At 47.3% G+C, this 24484-nt stretch overlaps 2 protein-coding genes across 2 annotated transcripts in view; one reads left to right on the plus strand and one right to left on the minus strand.

Moving 5' to 3' along the window:
* Positions 1–24484, minus strand: part of MCM9 (minichromosome maintenance 9 homologous recombination repair factor) — a 230669-nt gene that overhangs the window by 63956 nt on the left and 142229 nt on the right. The gene's annotated exons all lie outside the window — the stretch shown is intronic.
* ASF1A (anti-silencing function 1A histone chaperone) overlaps positions 1–24484 on the plus strand; it is a 45918-nt gene that overhangs the window by 18123 nt on the left and 3311 nt on the right. The window contains exons 2-3 of the mRNA XM_082251208.1: positions 3415–3530; positions 21999–22175. Coding sequence (XP_082107334.1) covers positions 3415–3530; positions 21999–22175 — 293 coding nt within the window. The remainder of the gene's footprint in view (positions 1–3414; positions 3531–21998; positions 22176–24484) is intronic.

Below are 24484 nucleotides of genomic sequence, written 5' to 3' on the forward strand. Positions count from 1 at the left end.
AGGCTCATCAGCCAATTTTATCTTGCACTGAAATAATCAGGGCTTCCACCAAAGAGCGTTCCCGCACTGCAGCTGAAGACAGGTTCTCTTCACTATCTGACTGCGAGGACAGCGACCCCTCAGGAAGGGGAGCATCCGGGGCAACCACATCAGCCTCTGAATCAGAGGACACCTCCACAGATGGAGAAGGCAGCGGCAGTTTATGGCTATTAACCTTTTTCATGACTAAATCAACTTTAGTCGCCAGGCTTTCCAGGGTAGCTTAAATCGCGGCCAGCAACTGTGATCCAGACTGTCCGGGAATCGCACAGAGTGGGTCAGAGGGTGAAAAAACAGAGTACCGTAGCTTTAAGAACGCCAATCTCAGCGGTCTGCAGGTATCCCCTTTAAACCAAACTGACAGCAGAAAGCGCAAAGATATGCCCGCAGGGACCCTCAATACTTTACCACCTCAGACACACAGCCTCCTGAATCTTCCACAGCATGGAGAGAGAAGCAGGGAGTGACCTCAGCTCAGCAGCAGGAAATTACCACACAGGAAGCAATGTCACCTGATGGGGATACACTGCCAAGTATAGCACCAGGGCTACACAAAGATGGATGCCAATACAAAACATAGGAAACTGCAGGGAAAATGGCTGCCCCATACAAGTCTATGGGGAAAAAATTCCATTGCCCACACCTAAGATGGCGGCGCTCTCAGCGCACCATGCGGCTAGGGACTGACACATGAAGGCCTCAGGAACCACAACATGGACCTGCAAGCCCAAGGTCACACAGACCAGGCACCCGGCAGACCAGGGGATCTCTTTGGGAGGAACAAATCTCATAATCCCCAGGGGAGGGCCCACATCCCCCAAGGCCAGCAGGGGCAAGGGGAGCACAGTTACTCACCATACCATGGACCGGGTGGGCTCCGCTCTGGGCAGACTGCCTGCCACCCGAAGTGGGGGTGCTGCCAGCAAAGGGGTACGCTGGGCAGGGCTGACTCAGGGCATTCCAGGTCTTTGCGTCCCAGTGAGGCATCTGCTCGCAGGCTTGTCCCCCTCTGGACAAGGGGGGCACAGTCATGGCTAGGCCTAGGTCGGAAATATAACCTGCTCACGCTCGTAGGCCAGACTGGGGGGACCTTAAGGATCTAGATTATCCAGTACGAAGCCGCAGCCGGCATCGTTGCTTGTAGTTCACCTGGCAATTCTTCCCTGAACACTAGCTAGCAAGTAAAGAGAAATAAAAGAAAATATTCTGAAAAGAATAAACAAAAAACTGAGACCGGAGGTCCAGCAGGATCCTAGGTCTACTCCTTCTCTAGGCAGAAAACAAATTAATGTGCTGGATTGTGCAGTGTGGGTTTATGCCTGGAGAGACAGCCCCCGGTGTGTGTGTATTCAAATTTTCCTGCCTAGACTACTCCTGATGGGAGGAGCATAAACCCACTCAGCTCATGGAGATGAGGCTGCGTTTGTCGATGGACGATAGAGAAATAGTATTTTTATTGGTGGCCATTTACATTAATGCAGCACGAATGCAATGCAAGTTTGGGGAAGGGTCCTGTGCTACTTTGGTGCGATGCTATGCGATTTAGTAGCCCATAGACTTGAATAGAAACAAATCAAATGCTAGTGGTGGAAAAAATTACGACAGTCACAAAGCACATGCATTAAATTCGCACAGCATTTGCAGTGAATAATCACACCTCAAACCACATTTAAATCTCATTACACTAATGTGAAACAGGCTATACAGGTCAACACCATATAAATTACCAGTTCCCGTCCGGCCTATAGTCAAATGATGGCTGGGCAGGACATTCGCAGTTTAAGGTGGAACCAGGACACGCCTTGCGTGTGCCCCACGGGCCACGCTGTGGCGCGTTCTGTCACCCGCTGTGTCCACCGGACAAAGCGAATGACTGATCAGTGTACCAGCCGCTGCTAGTACCATGTGATCGCTGTGACCAATTACAGCAGATCATATGAACATTGTACACAATGGATGGCTTTCATGAATGTACAATGTATATGTAAAGCGCTGCGTATAAGTACCTGAAATAATAATAATTCATACCATCCATTGTGCACTATTGTGTTGATCTTTATGATTGGCCCTGTCTATACCATGTGATTACTGTAACCAATTACAGCCCAACTATACCATGTATACACATAGTTTGTGGACATTCCTACAAACTAAATATACACTGATTTTATAACCGGAAAGAAAAACTTTTTTGGTCTTTTTTTTTTTTCCCCCCCTGGTTTAGCAAGAAATTAAAAACCCCATGGTGAAAAACCTCTTTACGCCGACAGTATGCATATATGCAGCCCCACTGGACTGGGCTTTTTTCTGTGGGGCTGCATATTGGTTTATCTATCATTGTGCTGGGAGTGTGACGCACAGCCCGCTCCCAGCATAGAGACTAGGGTCTCGCTGGGAGTAATGGGGGACCCATAGTTAGAACCTGATTGCGGTGATAGCCAGACTCGTATGTCACTATGAAGCCCTTCCCTGTATTTTTTCTCAATGTGAATAGAGAGGAAGGATACACTGCATCTCTCTTTGCAGAGGAAAAAAAAAAAAAATCTAGATCCAAGGTTTGATCTAGGTCATTGCAAGGGTTAGTGTTTGGGTCAAAGATCATGGTCAGTATATTTTGGGCAGGGTTTTTTTTTTTTTAATCAAAAAAGCATTTTTTTTTATTATTGTCAGTTAGCATCAGTGCGTTTTGGGTAAGGTAAAAAAAAAAAACCAAAAAAAAAGTAAAATGCTCACTATTGTTTTGAGGCTGTACTTTGGGTACATACAACAATTAAACATACTTGTCCTGAAATAAAAAAAAACAGGTATAATCCACCTGGACGGTAGTTGTTGTGATATGTATGGTTTTACTAACACGTGACAATGGCAAAATTGTGTTTTACCCTTACAAATACAAATTTCATATAGGTACAGTGTTGCGTGACTGTGCAATTGTCATTCAAAGTGGGACAATGCCAAAAGCTGAAAATTGGCCTGGACAAGAAGAGGGTGAAAGTTCTGGTAATGAAGTGGTTAAATATCAGTTTTGGGTAGGCATTGGTGAGATAAATCAGCCAGTTTTTTCTGTTTCTTTAAATTAAAAGCTGTAACAAGTGTCACAACTTTGCAACTGAAACAAAGATGTTACTCCTTTGTGTTTTTATTTCCACAATTATTTGATAATTTTGATAATTCTACATGATGGTGTATTACCGGGGGGAGTATGACACAATGTGGGGAAATCTTTCCACTGGATTAGAGATGTAAAAAGCCAGCATGGATTTAAGCTTAGCAACAACGAAGAAAAATAAATATCATTTGTGGGCTGGGATGGGTTTCAAATCTAGGCATGAACTTTACACAACTTGGCGAACACTGCTTTTACTTCTTTTACAGACCTGGAATGGAAAATCATTTATGTGGGTTCTGCTGAAAGTGAAGAATACGATCAGGTGCTGGACTCTGTGTTGGTAGGACCCGTACCTGCAGGACGGCACATGTTTGTATTTCAGGTAAAATTATATGCAATAAACAAGGGCCCTTTGTTGGTTCTAATCTCCTCCACCTCAAGAAGTACATGCATTTTTGGGGTGAAACCTACTTCTTTAAATGCAAAAAAACATTGAGGGTGCAGGGACCATGATATTAACCACCTTTGTCATGGGCACAAATTGCATTTACTTGTTCCAGCACCATATTAAAATAGTAACCCCCAACCACAGATGCTGTTGCAGGTCCTAGCACAGTTTGTTGCTGAAACCGCAGCTGCAGTAAGGGCTGGGATCAATGTTAAGCCCAGGACCTGAAAGAACCATCAAAGTGGAACTTCAGGAAGAAACTATTTTAGAGGTTAGAGAGGGCCAGCTTATTTACCTCTGATTGGTATCCATCATCAATAGGACTAATAGTGATGCTAAAATTCTTAGTTGTATTGTGCCAGATACAGAGTGAGCTATGATTTTCTGGGCATTACTGCGGCAATTTCCCATCTCTTACAGCTCTCACACCAGTTAACTTGCTTCCTTGTTCTTTTAGAAATATATTGTATTCTATTCAATTAAAACTGAGGGCCAGATGAACTTCAGGATCTACCCTTGTCCAACCACAGAATGGCTTGTTTTTATTGTAATCATACCTCCCATAGCCCTTCCGCTGTGGTCTTGCAGTAAGCCATTAATCTTTAGCGTGCTGCAAGACAGGAATGACACAGATTACAAGATGTATCCTAAATGAATGAGGTGCTGAGCAATTGACCCACTGTAACAGATGTATAAAACCAGAATTCGAAGCAGCACCAGAAGATCCAAGCCTGGAATACAACTGGGCATTTTATCATTCCAAGCAGCCTTCCAGATGTTAGATACTAGTTCACTGGAGGCAACTACGTTAATCTTTTCTAATGTAAAAAAATGGGATTTTTGACTTTCCGTAAAATCCATTTCTCTGATGTTCATTGCCTGACGTAGCTTATAGTATTCTTAACCATTGAGTTATACTGCCCCCTACAGGAGTAGGATACTAGGCAGAAAAAAAATTCTGGCTACACCCATGGGCAGTCCCAGGGGGTATACTCCTTCTCTCTGCTATAGCCACTCAGTTTTGTTACAAGCTTGTCAGGAGAATTATAACTCCACAGAGGGTTGGGTGCTGTGTCCGTCAATGACCATCAGAGAAATGGATTTTATAGCGAGTCAAAAATCCCATTTCCTCGTTCATTCATTGACTGAGACACAGCTTCAGGTATTCTTAACCATTAGGACATTCCAAAGCAGTGTTAAACATGATGGGTAGGAAACAGCAAAAAATTCCCTAGGCCAAACATTAGCCAACTAGGCAACAGGGGCTCAACCAAAACAACTGGAGCCCACCTGAAAAAAACAAATACACCCTCAAAGAGGATCAGGTCCCCTTTAACCGCAGCCTGCAAAACCTTGTGGCCAAGGGAAGCATCCGCAGATGCCAACACATCCACTTTATAAAACTTTGTAAAAGCGTGCACCGACCAGGTGGCCGCCTTGCAAACCTGCGTCACTGATGCCCGATGACGAAAGGCCCAAGAGGCACTAAGCGCCCTAGTAGATTGTGCCTGAACAGGGAAAGGAGGAACCTGACCCCTGATGGAATAGGCCTGATCCACCATCTCTCTGAGCCATCTAAAAATGGTCGCAGAGAAAGCAGACTCTATAGCTGCCAGGTACACCCTAATTGTCCGGACCACCTCCAAGGAATGCAAGGCAATTTTCTTTGTCTGTTTAGGCCTAGGACACAGGGAAGGCAAGACAATGTCCATATTCAAATCAAAATCAGAGACCACCTTAGGAGGAAATAATGGACAGGAACGAAGCCCCACCTTATACCTATGAATCACCAGATAAGGTGAACGACAGGATAATGCCGCCAGGTTCAACACCCTGCGGGCAGAGGCGTTGGCCACCATCTGAGACAGCATAAGCAGGGGAAACTTACGAAAATTCTCAAAAAGGAGACTTCTGGAGAAACGAAAGTACCAAACTGAGGTCCCAAGGCAGCAAAAGAGACCACACCGGAGGGACCAAGTGCCGAACACCCTGAAGAGAGGTACGCACCAGAGATTAAGCCAAGGGTCATTGGAAGAAAAAAAACACAAGGCTGTTACCTGGCCCTTGATAGTACTCAAAGCCAACTTCTGTTCAACCCCCCGTTGAAGAAAGGTCAAGATCCGAGCCCCTGAAAAATAGCGAGGAGGAACCCCAAGGGATTCATACCATGCAATGTATGTCTTCCACGTTTGATAGTAGATCTTCCAAGAAGTAGATTTCCTAGCTTTTAATAGCGTAGGAATCACTGATGCAGACAATCCCCTTATCTTTCAGCACCTGGCTTTCAACAGCCAAGCCGTCAAAACCAGTGACTGTAAAACAGGCTGGAACATTTGCCCTGGGAAAGCAGATCATCCCTGAGAGGAAGCCTCCAAGGAAACGTCGGCAACCAGCCGCACCAGGTCGGTGTACCAGGCCCGGCGGGGCCACTAAAATTACCTGAATCCCTTCTGCCTTGAGTCTGTAGAAATCTTGGCAGAAGCTTGAGATAGCATAAAGACGATACTGACCCCACGGGACCCCCAGCATCTTCTGTGGCATCTGCCAAAGGAGCCTGTGACTGAGCCACGAACCTAAGTACCTTACTCGTGAGCCGAGACCTCAACGGATCCACCTCGGGGATGCCCCACCGGTGACACAACTGAGGAAACACTTCCGGATGAAGAGACTATTCCTCCTAGTCTAACACCTGCCGACTGAGGTAATCCTCCTGAGGTAATCTGGGAAAGTTAACAACAGGAAGGGGTTGAATGAAACATTCTGCCCACATGAGAATGCCAGCTATCTCCAGAGCCGCCAAGAGACTTCTTTTGCCCCTTGGAGATTGACATAAGCCACGGCCGTGGCATTGTCTGATTGAATGCGCACTGGGCAGCTTTGTAGATGATAAATCCAATGTTCCAGGCACAGCCTGATAGCACATAACTCAGGACATTGAGCTGTATTCTGGATTCTTCCAGGGTCCAGACCCCCTGAGCAGAGGATGCCTTCCCACCCGGGCAGGCTGGCATCCGTGGTGACCACTGTCCAGTACAAGGGTAGGAGGATTTTTCCCTGCTGGAGCACCAGAGAACAAAGCCACCAAATCAGGGACTCTCTTGTACCCCGTCTCAGCTGGATTTGGTCGGCCAGAGGCTGCGAATTCTTAACCCATGTGTTGAGAATCTCCCATTGCAGGGACCCCGCATAGAACTGCGCAAACTGGACCGCCTCAAAGGTTGAGCCCATCAGGGCCAGTATCTGCATACAAGTCCTCAAGGACAACCATCTGCTGGTCAGCCAGAGACGAACTGCAACCTGCAGTGCCTGAAGTTTGTCCAGAGGAAGAAATACTCTGGCTAAGGCAGAGTCAGCCCCAGATAGTATAGTTTCGTAGAAGGGACCAAGGCTGACTTCCGAAGATTCAGAATCCAGCTGAACTGCTTCAGAGATTGTATGTTGATCTCCAGGTTTTCCACCAGCGCAGCAGAAGACTCTGCTCACAGAAGGAGATCATATAAATAGCCCAAGACCGTGATCCCCCGCTGGCGTAACAATGCCAGTACCAGGGCCAACACTGTAGTGAAGACCCTGGGAGCAGAGGCGAGACCAAATGGTAACACCCCAATCTGATAATGTTCCTCTCCCACTGCAAAGTGGGGGAACCGTTGGTGACCGACGCATATTGGAATGTGAAGGTAGGCATCTTCGATGTCTATGGAGGCAAAAAAAATAAAAAATCTCCCCGATTCAGGGAAGCCACCACTGTGCGAATGGACTCCATCCTGAACTTTTGCACCCGCACAAAGCAGTTCAGCGCCTTGAGGTCCAGGATAGGACACATCTTGCTCTCCTTCCTGGGAACTGTAAACAGGTTGAGTTAAAACCCCTGAAAAATGTCCTGCAATCGGAACCATCACCCCTTCAAGCAAAGATCTTGCACTGCCCCAAAGAGGGCCTGTAAGCGAGTCACACATTGGAAGGAAAGAACCTTTCTTGAGGGTAAGCACGAAACCCGATCTTGTATCCAGATCGTAAGACTTTGTGGACCCACTTGTCATGTACTGGGGAACCAGCAAAGATGCCCCCCACCCCAGATATGGGCGAGGGCACACCTTGAAAGCTGAAGAAGCCTTGCCTGTGTGTCTGGAGAAGCCTGCTCTCGACTTTTCAGACCAAGTTCGCTTGAATGGAAAAGGAGGGCCCACATCTGCGACGAGTGTCCTTGCCCTTAGTAGCCTGTGGAAGAAAGCTACTCTTCCCCCAGTGAGACCCTTATGATGTCATCCAGGGTAACTCCAAACAGGCGATCTCCTTGAAAAGGAAGAACAGCCAGGGATTTATTTATTTATTTTTTTTAAAAGAAGTCTTTTTCCGTAGACCAGCATGTTCGCCAAGGATCACTGCAGAAAGCCAAAACAGAGAGCCGAGCCACTAGGGGAGCCGCATCCAAAGATGCAGCACAGATAAACTGGAGCCACTTCGGTCATCCTCCCTCTTTCGCAACAATTCTGTCAAAATAGAAACACCTTTTGCCGCTCTGGGTGATTTGTAAGTGCCAAGGGAACCTGCACCCTTGTCCCTCATTTTTGGAGGCTCAGGCACAAATACAATCTGTGCGTCCACCAGCGCCTTTTTGTGTGCGTTTGCAGACGTGGAGGAATCATCCTTACTATCTGAGTATTTAGGGCACGTAGTGGCAGACCCATCAGGGGGACACACATTTGCGGCAGCCGAAACAGAATCTGAGGAGACAGGGGAAGGCGGGGGGCGCTTTTTGCTAGCCCATTGCCCAAAAGCCACCTCCACCCGGGACACAAGGGACTCCAGGACCACCGCCAGTGCATGGATAGATAGAGCGAGGGGATGAGGTGGGGAGATGTGCTCCAAAGACTCCATTAGCCACCAGGGGGACCCACAGAATAAGTGCTTCAAAGACTCCATTAGCCACCAGGGGAACCCACAGAATAAGTGTAAAAACACTAAGGGACACCCCCACCGCGCTGGCCGCACCACCCGGTCACCAGCTACAAGCACCAATCGACCCTCAGCAGAGAGGAAGAGGACCTCACCATCCACAGAACCAGGCACTGCTAATCACCAGGAGAATCTGCACTACATGTATGCGATCAGGAAGTGAAAAATATCCAGGAGTCAGCACTAGGGGATAAGGGGGGGGCTCCCACTGCCGAAAACGCTGCCCTCGGGCTCCACTGTTCTGGCTGCTGCTGTTTTCAATGGGAAACCACCGCAAAATGGCTGCCGTGCATTGTAGCCTATGGGCTACAAGAAAATAACGGTACCACAAGGCTGTCCAGGGGATATCCCTAGCCACAGGAAAGGCACCAGGTACAACCCCCAGGGGGTGTCCAGACCACCCATACAGACCCCCGCAATAGTGGAGGGGTAGGATGGGGGGGTGCCAGGAAGGAGGAGAACCCGGGGTCCGACCTTCCAATGGAGGGGCCCGTGTCCACCCCAAAACCCCCCATGGGAACAGGGGGAGGGCAGCTACTCACCATACCAGGAACCAGGTGGGCACCGCTCCAGACAGATCATCCTCCTCCATCGAAATAGGGGGCTGTCGGCCAGGAGGAATGCTGTGACTCAGGCCGAGGCCAGGTCGTATGCGACCTCGAGAGACGTTTAACTCGCAGGGCCAGCCCGTCCAGTGGGGTTATGTTGCGGCCAACCTACCATGGAGCTGAGGCCTGAGCACGCTCGCTGACTAGACTGGGGTGACCACTGGATCTAGATTATGCAGCCCGTCGCCCAGTCTGGCAGTTGATTGTAGATCTCACAGAAAAAATCAAGGAGGAAAAAATGTTTGCATCTAAAAAACAAATGTTACCAGGACCAGAGATCCCAGCAAGGAACTAGGTTCCTTACACCTGACTAGGCAGAAAAACTGAGGACCTATAGCAGAGAGGGACTATACACCCCCCCCCCCCCCCCGGGACTGCCCATGGGTTTAGCCAGAATTCTTTTCTGTCTAGTGTCCTACTCCTGTAGGGGCAGTATAACTTAATGGTTAAGAATACTAGAAGCTGTGACCATCAATAAACAAAAAGAAAAAAAATATATATATATATTTTTTTTTTTTTCCCTGGAGTTTCATTTTAAAGTTTTAGAGCACTGTGGCTTTGGGCATGCAGCAGCCATGACTAAATTAGTTTTAGCCAATCCAGCTCTTTCCTTCCCTCCTCTGCATCAATAATTTACTGCAATGGTGATTTATTCCTTGCTTAGAACAGCAAGCGACAGACTGCTATAGCAGTCCATTGCACACTGGTGAGGCAGATATGCACGGAGGACTGGAATGGGTTCCCCTTAATAGCTCAAGCCTCCTCATTAGGAAAAAAAAACATGAACTTAACAAAAATATACACAAAACAATATACCTACCTCTGCTTTAACCACCAGGACCCAATAAACACATTGGGTTTTAAGGATGACACTTGTGCTTACTGCATGACATGCACTTGCAAGCCTACACAATTTCAGTCAGCATTTTTGCAACACTGCATCAATTCCTGTCTGCTGAAATGCAAAATTGTTACCAAAGTACTACAATAAATTTACACACATTTTCACCTGTGTGCACTTCAATTGAAAGCGTAAACAAAAACTAAAAGTCAAAAAGTGATATGCCTGTAATCCGTATATGATCACATAAGTAGGCTTTTTCATAGCAGTAGATATAGGGGCATGAAAAGATCCCCTTACATTCCAAGGTCTTGGCAGTTTATTTTGGAAAATCAGTCCTGTTCCTAGAAGATGGGAGTTGGTCACTTCTTTACATCCTCATGTGATGCAAGTATCCCTGTGTTTAAACTGATTACAATCTCACAGTCCCAGAAGCAACCATGAGGGTGTAATTAGTAGGAGGACTGAATCAGCGCTGTTCTTCATTAACGTGGAACTTAAGGCTGGCCATACATTATACAATTTACTTGTACAACTTTCATTTAGATTTACCAAAACGAAAGAATAGAAGGTCAAACCTAAAGACTTTCAATTTGTATGCAATCAGGCAGACCCTTGCACTACATAGTTGAAGGTTAATCTAAAGAAAATTATACAAGAAAATTGTATAATGTATGGCTAGCTTTTGTCAGAAAATGGATTCCTGCTAGTTCACTTCAGGCTGGCCCATTTTGCAGGTATAGCTATGTAAAACATTAAAAATAATTGTCTGAAATTGTTTAAAATCCAGTAATACACTGTCTCATTCTGCTCTGCACACGCTCAGTTTTTAGGAATTTTGAGAATGTATTTGAATCCTCACAGGATGTGGGTGCAAACATAGTAAAATTGGTGCCACATCCCAAATTTAATAGCACAATTGGTGAGTGAACTCTTATGGGCTTTATAGGCACCAAAGTAAAGTACAGGAATGTCTTTAAAAAGTATACATTTTTCTACAATTTGACTAAAACACACACTACCCAGATTGTAACAAACATCAACACAGCCACCAATAAGGCCCAATCATATCCAAATCAGTGTGCTAATAATTTGCAGCCGTCAGTGTCTGGGCAGGCCTGGTTTAGGTTTGATGTATGAAAGGATGGAGCTCTCCATATTTCGCGCCATTGGGCTTCTTCGGGAGCTTAGGCTAAGTATTCTGAATGAATGAAAAAGTAGGAGTACCAACAGTCACATAACATACATTGAGCAAAATTTGAATATACTCCCTGGTGGCCCCGGGTTTTTGCATGAGCCAGGGAAATAGTGTGCTATATGTATGCAATTTTGCTCAATGTAGGTTATCATGTGACTGTTAACAGCAATTTTGCAAATTTCCAGTTTGTAGAGGCTGATCTGTTGACAGCCTTAAAGCAGAAATAAACCCGCCTATGCTCTATAGCCAATCTGTTTGATCTGCAACTGCCATGGTGCTGCACATGTGATCATTTAGGACACCAGCCATTTTGATGGTTTGACAGTTTGGTTGAGGACACAAGCAAGTGCGAGTTGGCAATCATGGAATTCCAGCAATGTTACTGTTTTTTTAATACATTAGAGCCATGCTTGTCTCTTCTATATTAAAAGTTACTTTCCTGTCCACCCCTGTACAGTGCGCTACGTACGCACAGCTCAATGTAGGAATGCAGAAGTCAATTGAACTCCCGCACATGCGCAGGAATGACATATCAGCCTGGCCAATGAAAGTCACAACCAATACCTTTTAAGCCGGCTGCTCGAAGAGGTCAACAGCCGGTGGAGAACTCCAGGGAAAAAAAAAAAACCACTAAAATCTTACCGTAAAATTCCCTGAGTCCTCCGACAGTCACCGCCCCTCAAATTCTTCACCAATGGGGTATTGACTTCCGCTCTGCAGGAGTAGCTAGGCATAAGACTTGTTAGAAACAAAAGCTTTTAGCATAGACGCACCCATGGGGGCTGTCCCACTGGTCAATACCCCCTCTGCAGTAAGCCATCACAACTCAGTTTGGTAGCATAGCAGTAAGTGTACAAGAAAAAACCCTAAAAGAGGGGCGGGGGCGGCGACTGTCGGAGGACTCAGAAAGGAATTTTACTGTAAGATTTTACAAAAATTCTGTTTTCTCTTACGTCCTCCGACAGTCGCCGCCCCTCAAAGTCTTCACCAATGGGATGTCCCAAAGCAGTGCAGACATGAGGGGTGGGAGACGCAACCGTAGAAAAGGCAACGCAGTACCCACATCAGAGAAAGGAACCTTACACGCACAGTAAGAGAATCTTCTGAGCAACAGAAAAGGCTCAACAGGAGCGACAACCCAGAAAAGCAAATAACCCAGGGGATAAACACCCCAACAGCCAGGGACCCACAAAAAAACAAGGACCCCTATGGCACTGCCGCACTGAGAACTTTGCGGACAAAGGAGGCATCGGCTGATGCCAGAACATCAATCTTATAGAATTTTGAAAAGGTGTGCACCGACGACCAAGTCGCAGCCTTGCACACCTGGGCCACCGAAGCCTGATGCCGGTAGGCCCAGGACGTACTCATAGATCTGGTAGAGTGCGCCTTAATAGGGAAGGGTGGAACCCTTTCCTTCAAAGCATAGGCCTGTACAATCGTCTGTCTGATCCATTTGGCAATGGTCGCCGCAGACGCAGCCATGCCCTTCCGAGGTCCCTCAGGAAGGACAAAGAGGGAATCCGATTTCCGAAAGGATTCAGTGGACGACAGGTAAACCTTGATCGCCCAGACAACATCCAAGGAATGCAAGGCAACCTCCTTAGGATGCTTAGGCTTCGCACAGAGCGAAGGCAAAACAATGTCCTCATTAAGGTGAAAGTCAGACACCACCTGAATGACGAGTTAGGTCGCAAGACCACCTTATCTCGATGAACCACCAGGTAAAGGAGAGCGGCAAGACAACGCCGCCAACTCCGACACCCTGCAAGCCGAAGTGATTGCCACTAAAAAGGCAACTTTCTTTGAAAACATCCGGGAGATATCGTTGCCTCTGCTGTCTAAGGGAGAACGCTGCAACACGGACAGGACCAAGCTCAAGTCCCATGGAGGTAATGGCTCCCTCCGGGGAGGGGCCAAATGTCGCACACCTTGAATGAAAGTGCGAATTAAGGAATGAGACGCCACAGGGCACTGAAAAAGAACAGCCAGTGGAGACACCTGGCCCTTTATCGTGGCCAGTGCCAGGTGCTGGTCCACACCAGACTGGAGGAAAGCCAACACTCTCGTCACCGAGTATGAGCGAGGAGAAAAGCCCCTGGACTCACACCAGGCAAAATAAGCTTTCCATGTATAGTAATAAATCTTACCAGACGAGGCTTTTCTAGCTTTTATTAAAGTAGGAATGACCTCTGAGGAGAGACCCCTGTCTCTCAGGACCTGGCTTTCAACAGCCATGCCGTTAAAGCCAGCGACTGTAAAGCAGGATGGAAGATCGGTCCCTGAGACAGAAGATCTTCCCGCATTGGAAGCCGCCATGGAGGCTTGACGGCCAGGTGAACGATGTCCGTGTACCAGGACCGGCGTGGCCAGACCGGCGCCACCAGAATCACCAACGTCTGTTTCCGACGCCAACCTGCGAACGAACCTGGACAACAACTGAATTGGAGGAAAGGCATACATCAGTCGATACTGATGCCAAGGGGCCACCAGCGCATCCGAGGCATCCGCCCGAGGATCGCGTGTTCTGGCCACGAACCTTTCCACCTTGTGGTTTAGCCGAGATGCGACAGATCCACGTCTGGGGATCCCGACTTCGCGCACAGCATTTGGAAGACCTCCGGGTGTAGGGACCATTCCCCCTGATCCAGGGTCTGGCGGCTCAGATAAATCGGCCTGCCAATTCTCCACACCCGGAATGTGAACTGCCGAAATCACCGGGACATGAGTCTCGGCCCAAGACAGAATGTCGGTCACCTCCCGGGCCGCCCGGGCACTCCTGGTGCCCCCTTGGTGGTTTATGTAGGCCACCGCGGTAGCATTGTCCGTCTATACCCGTACAGGACGGCCCCGAAGTCGATCCTACCACTGGAAGAGACACAGTTTGATCGCTCTCAATTCCAAGATGTTGATTGGAAGGGAGGATTCCTCCTCCGACCAAGTGCCCTGGGCAGACAGGTTTCCCAGGACGCCACCCCAGCCCGACAGGCTGGCATCCGTGGTAATCACTGTCCACAGTAACGGACCGAAGGATTTTCCTTCCGACACAGCCGGGGACTGAAGCCACCACAGAAGGTCCATTCTGGTACGGTGACTCAATGAGACACTCAGATCCAAGGACTGAGGTAGTCTGTCCCACCTGACCAGGATCTCCGCTTGAAGAGACTGTGTGTGAAACTGAGCAAAGGGTATCGCCTCGAAGGCTGATACCATCAGCCCCAGGGACCACATGCAGGTCCTGAGTGACGAGGATTGGCTGTCCCTGAGGGACCTGATCTCGCCCTGAAGGATCCGGAGCTTGTCCTCCGGTAGAAACACCTTCGCTTGAGCAGAGTCCAGAACCATTCCCAGATAGGGAAGACGAACCGAAGGAGACAAGGTCGACTTCTGTACGTTGATGGTCCATCCGAACTCCTGGAGTGTCTGTACCGTAGAGGACAGATCGCGGAGCAAGCTGACTGGCACTCGATCTTAACAGGAGATCGTCCAGCTATCCCAAGACCGCAATGCCCTGTGTCCTCAGCAGACCCAGAACAGGCGTCAGCACTTTGGTAAAGACCCTTGGAGCCGAAGCGAGACCGAAAGGTAGCACTACGAACTGATAGTGGTCCTCCGCTATGGCGAACCGGAGGTACCTCTGATGACCCTCGAAAATGGGGATGTGCAGGTACGCATCCTTCAGGTCTATAGAGGCCAGGAATTCCCCTGGACTCAGGGAGGCCACCACCGAGCGGAGGGATTCCATACGGAACTTTCGAACGCGCACAAAGCGGTTCAGAGCTTTTAGGTCCAGGATAGGACGCACCTTGCCCTCCTTCCTGGGCACAGTGAACAGATTCGAGTAGAACCTGTCCTGATGAGGCACCGAGACAATCACCCCCTGGGCAAGGAGGTCCTGCACCGCTTGATGCAGGTCCTGTAGGCGCCCTGGGGTCAAATGAAGATTTGAGGGAAAGAATCTGTCCGCCGGCCGGGAAAGGAATTCGATCTTGTATCCCGATCGAATGATTTCCTGAACCCACCTGTCCGAAATTCGGAGCAGCCAAGGTTGGAGGAAATCGTGCAGACGTCCCCCCACCCCTGAAACGGGTGAGGGCGTCCCTTCAGGCAGAGGCGGACTGAGCCGCCGCACCGGCATGGCCGGACTTTTGCTTGCCCGCCCAGGGCTTCTTCTGGCCACCTTGGCCCTTGAAAGGTTTGCCCTTGTTTTGTGGCTTAAAGGTATGAAAGGACCCCTGATTGGGTCTAAAGGCGGGACTCCGCCTGCCGCGAAACGGCTTGTTCTTTGGATTCTGGGGCAGCAGAGTGCTTTTGCCCCCAGTGACTCCTTTCACCAAGGTATCTCAAGCCTCGCCAAAAAGGCGAGACCCTGCATAGGGAAAATCAGCCACAGTTTTCCGTGACGTCTGGTCAGCCGACCAGCTCTTCAGCCAGATCAGTCAACGGTTAAGTACCGCGACACTTGACAGGCGTGCAGCCAAAGGGGCCTCATTCAAGACCGCATCGCACAAATACATGACCCCCTGATGAATTTGGTCCACCATGGCCAGTGTAGCAGGTGGGGCAGAATCAGACACTAAATTGTGTCTAAGCACTTTAGTCCAATCCGCCGCCGCCTGAGCCACCATGACAGAAGCGAAAATAGGTTTGAGCATGGAACCCGCCACCATGCATGTAGGCATGGCGGGCAGGAGACTCCAACCTCCTGTCCGTAGGATCCCGGAACACTGGGGTATCCTTAGCGGGAACCAAAGTAGCCTTGTTTAACATGGCCACCGTGTGATCCACCTGGGGAGCAACACACCAGCGTGAATCTGTAGAAGGCGCAAAAGGGTAAAGCAGTTTAAACCTAGTAGGCACTGTAAAAGGATGTTTCAAACTGCGCCATTGTTCATTCACAGTGTGATGAAACTCAGCGGGGCAGGGAAAAACCTGCGCCGACTTGCGGGTCCTATGTGTACCAAAAGAGGACACAATGCCCGGAGCAGTGGGCTCATCCTCCAAATTTAGCGTTTTTTACAGAAGAAATCAACGCATCCATAGCTGCGCGTTCTTCAGGCGACCCCGGAGGAGAATCATCTACCACCTCCGCCTCCCCCTCAGACCCCAGTGGGTCCAGGGATGAGCGAGACCCTGAGAAGGGCACGCCAGCCACAGCAGCCACATCACCACCTGAATCAGAGGAGAAAAATAGTCTAGGCCTTTTCCTAGCAGCTCGTTCAGCCATCAGCACCTCCATTTTTGACACTAAAGTCGCCACTACAGCGGCCAAATTAGGTATAACGGGGGGTTCAGCAGAACTGGGGTCCCCCACCAAGGCTGGGGGGAATTTGCTGTCCTGAGAATTCATTGCAAAAAATGACAAATGGTACTAGCCCTTTAAAATCGCTGCGGATTGCCCAGCCCGCCGCTAAGTACACTGTGTACACAGACCCCCCAAAAAGGGACAAAACTGAGCCAGGAAGGATAAAACAGAGAGATATGGAAGAGACAGTCTGCAGAGCCCCACAGAGTGTTACCACACCGATCGCTGCTCCAGAGGAAAAGGAAGTGAGGTCACCAGAGGCTGAACTATATGCTGCAAGGCTAAGGGAAAATGGCTGGCCATAGAAAGCAATGGAAGGCTTCGGGAAGATGGCCGCCGACATGTGCGCGGAACGATCATTATGCCACACACAAGATGGCGCCGGATGGCACCAAAACACTACACAGCAAGCTGTTGCAAAGCCCATAATGAAGCCAGACATGCTGCCCACATCCAAAATGGCGGACCGCGCGGTTTTCAGCCGCAGCGGCCGCCGCACACACAGTCTGCGCCTCCCAAACACTGAAAGTGACACAGGAGAGGGGCCCTCAAAACCCACACAGCGCCAGCAGTGCACAAAAAAAAGACCCCCCCAGGGATCGCATCAGGGAGCCCCACAAACGCACAGACATGAGGGGACACACAGGACTGCCACCCCAGACAGAGGCCCCACACAGAAAAGTACTTACCTGTACCGGATAGCGTGGGGTGCCTCTATTAAACGGAAAGCCTCTGTCCTCAGATGACAGGGAATGCCGTCAGCCAAAACGCAGGACACTGCAGCATGCAACCGCATATGCGTCCAGTGAGGTAGCCACCTCACAGGCTGCATCCCTGCTGTGAACAGGGATGGGTCGTTCATAGCGCCAGGGCAAACCATAGCCGAACGCTCAATGGCGGGCTGGGGATCCCTCTGACCCTCTGCCCTGTAGAGCCAGGGCGGTCAGTCCGATTCCCAGCTCCGCAAAAGCCATCTTCATCCGAAGTACCGATTAAAACAAAAACTGACAAAATAAACAGCTAGCAAAGCAAAGAAAAACTGACATTTTGCAAATAAAAATCATAAGAAAAGATTAGAAGGCTGAGACTGTAGCCCCAGCACAGGGAAGCCTATCTACTCCTAACGCTAGGCAGAGACAAACTGAGTTGGGATGGCTTACTGCAGGGGGGTATTGACCAGTGGGACATCCCCCATGGGTGTGTCTATGCTAAAAGCTTTTGTTTCTAACAAGTCTTATGCCTAGCAACTCCTGCGGAGCGGAAGTCAATACCCCATTGGTGAAGACTTTATGAGGGGCGGCGACTGTCTGAGGACCTAAGAGAAAATCACTTTGAAAAATTGCCTGTGGCTATCTAGAGTAAGGGCAGATGTACTTCATGAAATCCGTCTGCCCTTAGTTCAGGCAGGAGGGTTGGTTTAGGTGGGAGAACCTCTCTTTAAGATTCCTGGAATGTATGACATCATTTGTCTAGGCCTGGAAACCAGGAAGTAACAAAGAAAACAATATAATTTTCTATCTGTTTACTAATGGCAGCAGCATAAGGATGAAAAATAGTCAGTGTTGACAGAGAGTACCGTTCCTATTCAAAGTGAATCTATTATCAAATGTAAAATCCTTTGTACCCCAATTATTTATAGCCTACTCCTATTATTCGGAATGATCTTGAAATTTGTAAAACTTGCTTAGTGAACTTCCCCACACATTTACTCCCTTGAATTCTGTTGACTATGCCATATGAGTTGGCACTGCTGCCTCACACATTTCACAGAGCCTGCCTGAACTACGGAAGAGATAAGGAGTTTCCAAAGCTAGAGTCAGGACAGGAATCACTGCTTGCAAGCAGCAATGCCATGGGATATATAGTCTTTAGAAAATTTAAAGTAAACCACAGAGGAGATGTGGCAAAGCATGCAGGGAATTTAGGAAGATGTGGATAGAGATGGCCAGCAGACAGGCAGTGCTTCCAACATGAAAGTAGATTTTTTTTTTTTTTAAGTAAGGTCATATTGGATTGTCAAAAATAACTACAGTGCCATGAAAAAGTATTCCTACACCTTGAAATTTTCCACATCTTGTCATGTTACAACCAAAAGCGTAAAGGATTTTATTGGGATTTTGTGTAATAGATCAAACACAGACTGGCACATAATTGTTAAGTGGAAGGAAAATAATAAATGGTTTTCAATTTTTTTACAAATATCTGACTAGTGTGGCGTGCATTTGTATTCAGCCCCCTTTACTCTGATACCCCTAACTAAAAATCTAGTGGAACCAATTGCTTTCAGAAGTCATCTAATTAGTAAATAGAATCCACCTGTGTATAATTAAATTTCAGTATAAATACAGCTGTTCTGTGAAGCCCTCAGTGGTTTGTTAAATATCCTTAGTGAGCAAACCGCATCATGAAGGCCAAGGAACACACCAGACAGGTCAGGGATAACATTGTGGAAAAGTTTAAAGCGGGGTTAGGTTAGGCCCCTTTCACACTTGCGGACCGTTCAGATCCGCCTGTCAGTTTTTCAGGCGGATCTGAACGGATGCCCCATGCATCTCTATGGGGCATCGGATGTCAGCGGAGACATGTCTGCTGACATCTGATCCGATCCTGTCGGTCAAATCCGGACGGGTGGAAACCCTATTTTCCATCCGTCTATCGGATCGGCGGTCCGTTCTCATCCGATTCCCCCATAGAGAAGAGCGGGGAACAGACAGCTCTGTCTCCGCACACAGCGTGGAGACAGAGCTGCCATCCGCCTGTTCAGCGGGGGATCGGCGGATCGATCCCCCGCTGAGAAAAACAGAGTCCACTCACAGACTCCAAGTGTGAAAGGGGCCTTATAAAAAATATCCTAAGCTTTGAACATCTCATGGAGCACTTTTCAATCCATCATCCGAAAATGGAAAGAGTATGGCACAACTGCAAACTTACCAAAACATGACCGCCCACCTAAACTTACAGGCCGAGAAAGGAGAGCTGCAGCGATCCACAGTTTAGGTGGGAGAATCCATGGGGGGGGGGCACAGCAAACATGTGGAAGTGTGCCCATAGTTACTTTGGAGGAGCTGTAGAGATCCATAGCTCAGGTAGGAGAATCTGTCCACAGGACAACTATTAGGCGTGCACTCCACAAATCTGTCCTTTTTTAGAAGAGTGCCAAGTGGAAAGCCATTGTTGAAAGAAAGCCAAGAGGTCACGTTTGCAAGAAGCCATGTGGGGGACACATCAAACATGTGGAAGAAGGTGCTTGCTCTATTCAGATGAGACCAAAATTGCACTTTTTGGCCTAAAAGCAAAATGCTATGAGTGGTGGAAAACTAACACCACACATCACCCAGAATAAACCATCCCCACCGTGAAACATGGTGGTGGCAGCATTATGTTGTAGGGATGCTTTTCTTCAGCAGGGACAGGAAAGCTGGTCAGAGTTGATGGAAAGATGGATTGAGCCAAATACAGGGCAATCTTAGAAGAAAACCTGTTCTAGTCTGCAAAAGACTTGAGACTGGGGTGGAGGTTTGCCTTCCAGCAGGACAACGACCCTAAACCTACAGCCAGAGCTACAATGGAATGGTTTAGGTCAAAGCATATTCATGTGTTAGAATGTCCCAGTCAAAGTCCAGACCTAAATCAATTTGAGAATCTGTGGCAAAACATGAAAATTGCTGTTCACAGGCGCTCCCCAACTAATCTGGCAGAGCTTGAGCTATTTTGCCAGTTAAAATGGGCAAAAATTTTGCACTCTAGATGTGCAAAGCTGGTAGAGACATACCCAAAAAGACTTGCAGCTGTAATTGCAGTGAAAGGTGGTTCTACAAACTATTGACTCAGGGGGGCCGACTACAAATGCACGCCACACTTTTCAAATTTTGAAAACTATTTATCATTTTTCTTCCCATTCACAATTATGTGCCACTTTGTGTTGGTCTATCACATAAAATCCCAATAAAATACATTTACGTTTTTGGTTGTAACGTGACTAAATGTTAAAAATTATAAAGGATATGAATAATTTTTCAAGGCACTGTATGGTTTTGCATTGATAATATGCTGCCGTTATAAAATGAAAGCGCATAAAGGAAGCATGAAACTCCTTTAACCCTATTATAGCAAGCTATTGGGTTAACATATTATAGACAATTTTTTTTTTTTTTTTTAATAAAACCACACACGTCTGCTGCATTATGCCCACTACTCAGGAGATTTTTTTTGAGGGGATCTCCCCTCATTTATACTTGTTTTTTGATGCAATGCTGGGCTACCACATATTGGATAATACTTTGTGGTTTCTTACATGTATGATCTTGAATATCCTCATGATTCTAATGTGCTATTTGGAATTATTGATATGTGCTGTATTACTAAACTTTTACATTTTCTTACCTTTTCTTGTATACAAATACTGTCTTTGATCTGTATGTTCTGAAGCCTTGATAAACAGATTAAGCAAATAAAACACACACATATTCAGCAGGAGTTCATAGCATTCTGTAGTTATATAGTTTGAAAAACCTAAAGTATACATATAGCTAAACCTATAGTATATTGTAGTTTTGAGTTGGATTAGAGTGTACCATTGGGACAGGCAGTTAAGGGAAAAATTCCCCAGAAACTCTTCAAGGAGTTAGAAGGAAACCTCTTCCAAAATTCTCCTGGACCCCAGAAGAGGCATATCGGCTGGAAAATGTCCCCCTCGCCTCTTGTTTTGGGGACAAACTCTAAAATTTTGGATTTACCCTCACTTTCTCTCAAACAGTGGTCATCAGTACAAATAGAGGGAGGAATCTCCAATGGAAACACAGAAACAATAAAAATGTGACAAATGGGTTTACACCTATCCCCCCTAGAATTACACATTACAAACTACAGTATGTAATGATTGTTATATCAAAGTATGTTTTTTTTTTACTCCTGAGCATCGGATACAGTATACAAGGTCATTCATGCTCCCAGGGGCAGTGGTTACCTACTGGAAGCATCTTAAACTACAATCTGTATATTTTCTGAATGGGAAAGACATCAGCCGGTACAGATGTAAATGTTCTGTCATATGACTAAAAGCACAAGTATTAGCATAATTCTTGATTCAAAAAAAAAAAAATAAGTAGAAATCCGTAGACTGCAGTTTAAAGCAGAGATCCTCATAATCGCATTTTCTCCTTACACTACTCTTGACTGGAAGGAGCTCCTGTACGTTGTCACTTATATAAAAGTTGGATTTATGTTGATCATATGCTATGTAACTCAAAGACTGTAGGCATCTTAATTGCAGCCACCAACTGTCATATTCCAGTCAATGAGCTATTCCCAACCACGGGCAGCATCCTACCTGCTATGCTATTAATATTTCTTTGCTACAATTTTAAAATGTCCACATCACGACTTGGGATAGAAGAATAAAAACATACAAGCATATTTTTTCTTTTTTGCTTCTGCTATATTATTGCCGTTTTTCTTTCTCCAAAACATAATTGTTGCATCTTTTCACTTCCAGGCAGATGCTCCCAACCCTGGACTTATTCCTGATGCAGATGCTGTTGGTGTCACAGTAGTTTTAATTACATGTACATACAGAAGTCAGGAATTCATTAGAGTGGGTTATTATGTTAATAATGAATACACTGAAACAGAACTGCGAGAAAACCCACCAGTGAAACCAGACTTTTCCAAGGTAAGAACTGCCGGCTTGTTCTACCACTGCAAGTCACATGGTACCAACTTGGAAAAAGGCTAAGAGTGTTTCAGTTTGGCACCAGTGTGTAAAGTTTAGCCACTTCGAATCTGCAGTACAGAAAACTGCTATACGGGCAATGATAAAATGTACAAGAGAAAAATTGCAGTGAAGATAAAAACACATGAGAAAAACAATAATGGGGCTGTCGCCATTCATTGAGTGTTCACGGCTGCATTGTACTGTAATATATAATTTTAGAAATATGACAGCTCGCAGCACATGTGTCATTCATAATAACAGGTGAATATATAGAATGCAAAAAAATGCTTGGCTGTATAAAAATTGGATTTTTGACTTACCGGAAAATCCATTTCTCTGTGTTCATTGACAGACACAGTTCCTTAGGATTCTTGACCAGTGGGTTATACTTCCCCCTACAGGAGTAGGACACTAGGGAGAAAAATAACTTTACTACACCTATGGGCAGTCCCAGGAGGTATATTCCCCCTCTCTGCTATAGGTACTCTGTTTAAAACACAGAGAAATTAATTTTACAGTAAGTCAAAAAGCCAATTTTTTCTTTGGTTCATTGACGGGCACAGCTTCTTAGGATTCTTGACCAGTGGGACGTCCCAAAGCAATGTCAAACATGAGGGGTAGGAACAGCAAATAAATTCCTAAGGCTAAAGATTAGCCAACCAGGTAACAGGAGCTCACAAAACAAGCCACCGAGAAAGAGCGAGGGGTGAATACCAAGCGACTCACCACGAAATGTACGCTTTCCATGTACGATGGTAAATCTTCCTAGACTTCCTAGCTTTCAGCAGTGTCGGAATCACCGACCCAGGCAAACCTCTATCCTTCTTCAGCACCTGGCTTTTAACAGCCAAGCCGTCAAAGCCAGGGAACGTAAAGCAGGATGAAAGATTGGTCCTTTAGACGACAAATCCTCCCTGAGAGGCAGTCTCAAAGGGACGTCGGCGAACAGTCGCACCAGGTTGGCGTACCGAGGCCAGTCCTGGGCCACTTGAATGACCGGAATCCCTTCTGCCTCAATCCTGCGCAAGAGCCTTGGCAGAAGCTTGAGAGGAAAAGTGTAGCTCAGACGATACTGGCCCCATGGGGTCACCAGCGCCTCCGTGGCATCTGTCAGAGGATTCAGTGACCGTGCTACAAACCTCAGAACTTTTCTTTTGAGCCGGGACGCCAACAGATCCGACCCGGGGGATGCCCCGCCGGAGACCTATCTGATGAAACGCGTCTGGTGTCAGGACCACTCCCCTTGGTCCAACACCTGCCGACTGAGATAGTCAACCTGCCAATTATCCACTCCTGGAATGTGTACAGCGAAAAGGGCCGGAAGGAAGCATTCTGCCCACCGTAGAACGCTGGCTACCTCCAGAGCTGCCAACACACTTCTTGTTCGACCCTGGTGAGTGATATAAGCCACTGCTGTGGTGTTGTCTGACTAAATCCACACTGAAAACCCCTGAAGATGATCCCTCCAGTCATCCTGATCGTTCGGTGTTCCAGGACATTTAAAAATCGGTAATCTGGACTCCTCCAACGTCCAAACACCCTGAGCTGAGCTCCGACCCAGGACACCTCCCTACCCAGACAGACTGGCATCAGTGGTGACCACTGTCCAATACAAGGGGAGAAAGGATTTTCCCTGTCCAAGAGCCGGAGAGCGAACCCACCAGACCAGAGACCTGTTGGTTTCACGGCTCAGCCGGATTTGATTGTCCAGAGACTTTGGACACTTTTCCCATTTGACCAAGATCTCCCTTTGCAGGGACCTCGTATGGAACTGTGCAAACAGAACTGCGTCGACGGTAGATACCATGAGGCCCAGCACCCGCATGCAAGTCCAGAGGGATAACCATCTGCTGGACAGCAGGAGATAAATCGCAGCATGCAACTTTTGGCATTTGTCCAGAGGAAGGAACACACTCCAGGAGAGTCCAGAGTCAGACCCAGATAATACAATTTTCTGGATGGAATCAGAGCAGACTTCTGGTAATTCAGAAGCCAGCCAAACTCCCTCAGGGTCTGCATAGTGACGTCCATTAGAACCGCAGAGGACTCCACCCTCAAGAGGAGGTCATCTAGGTCAGTGGTCCTCAAATCTGGTCCTCAGGGCCCACTAAGAGGCCAGATTTTAAGTATTACCTTGGGGAGATGCAGACTAGAGTACTGCAATCACTGAGCAGCAAATGATATCACCTGGGATGTATTTCAGTTATCTTGCAAACCTGGCCTGTTAGTGGGCCCTGTAGGCCAGGGTTGATGACCACTCATCTAGG

Source organism: Pelophylax lessonae (genome assembly GCF_965119305.1).
Source record: "Pelophylax lessonae genome assembly, chromosome: 3".
Classification (NCBI taxonomy): domain Eukaryota; kingdom Metazoa; phylum Chordata; class Amphibia; order Anura; family Ranidae; genus Pelophylax; species Pelophylax lessonae.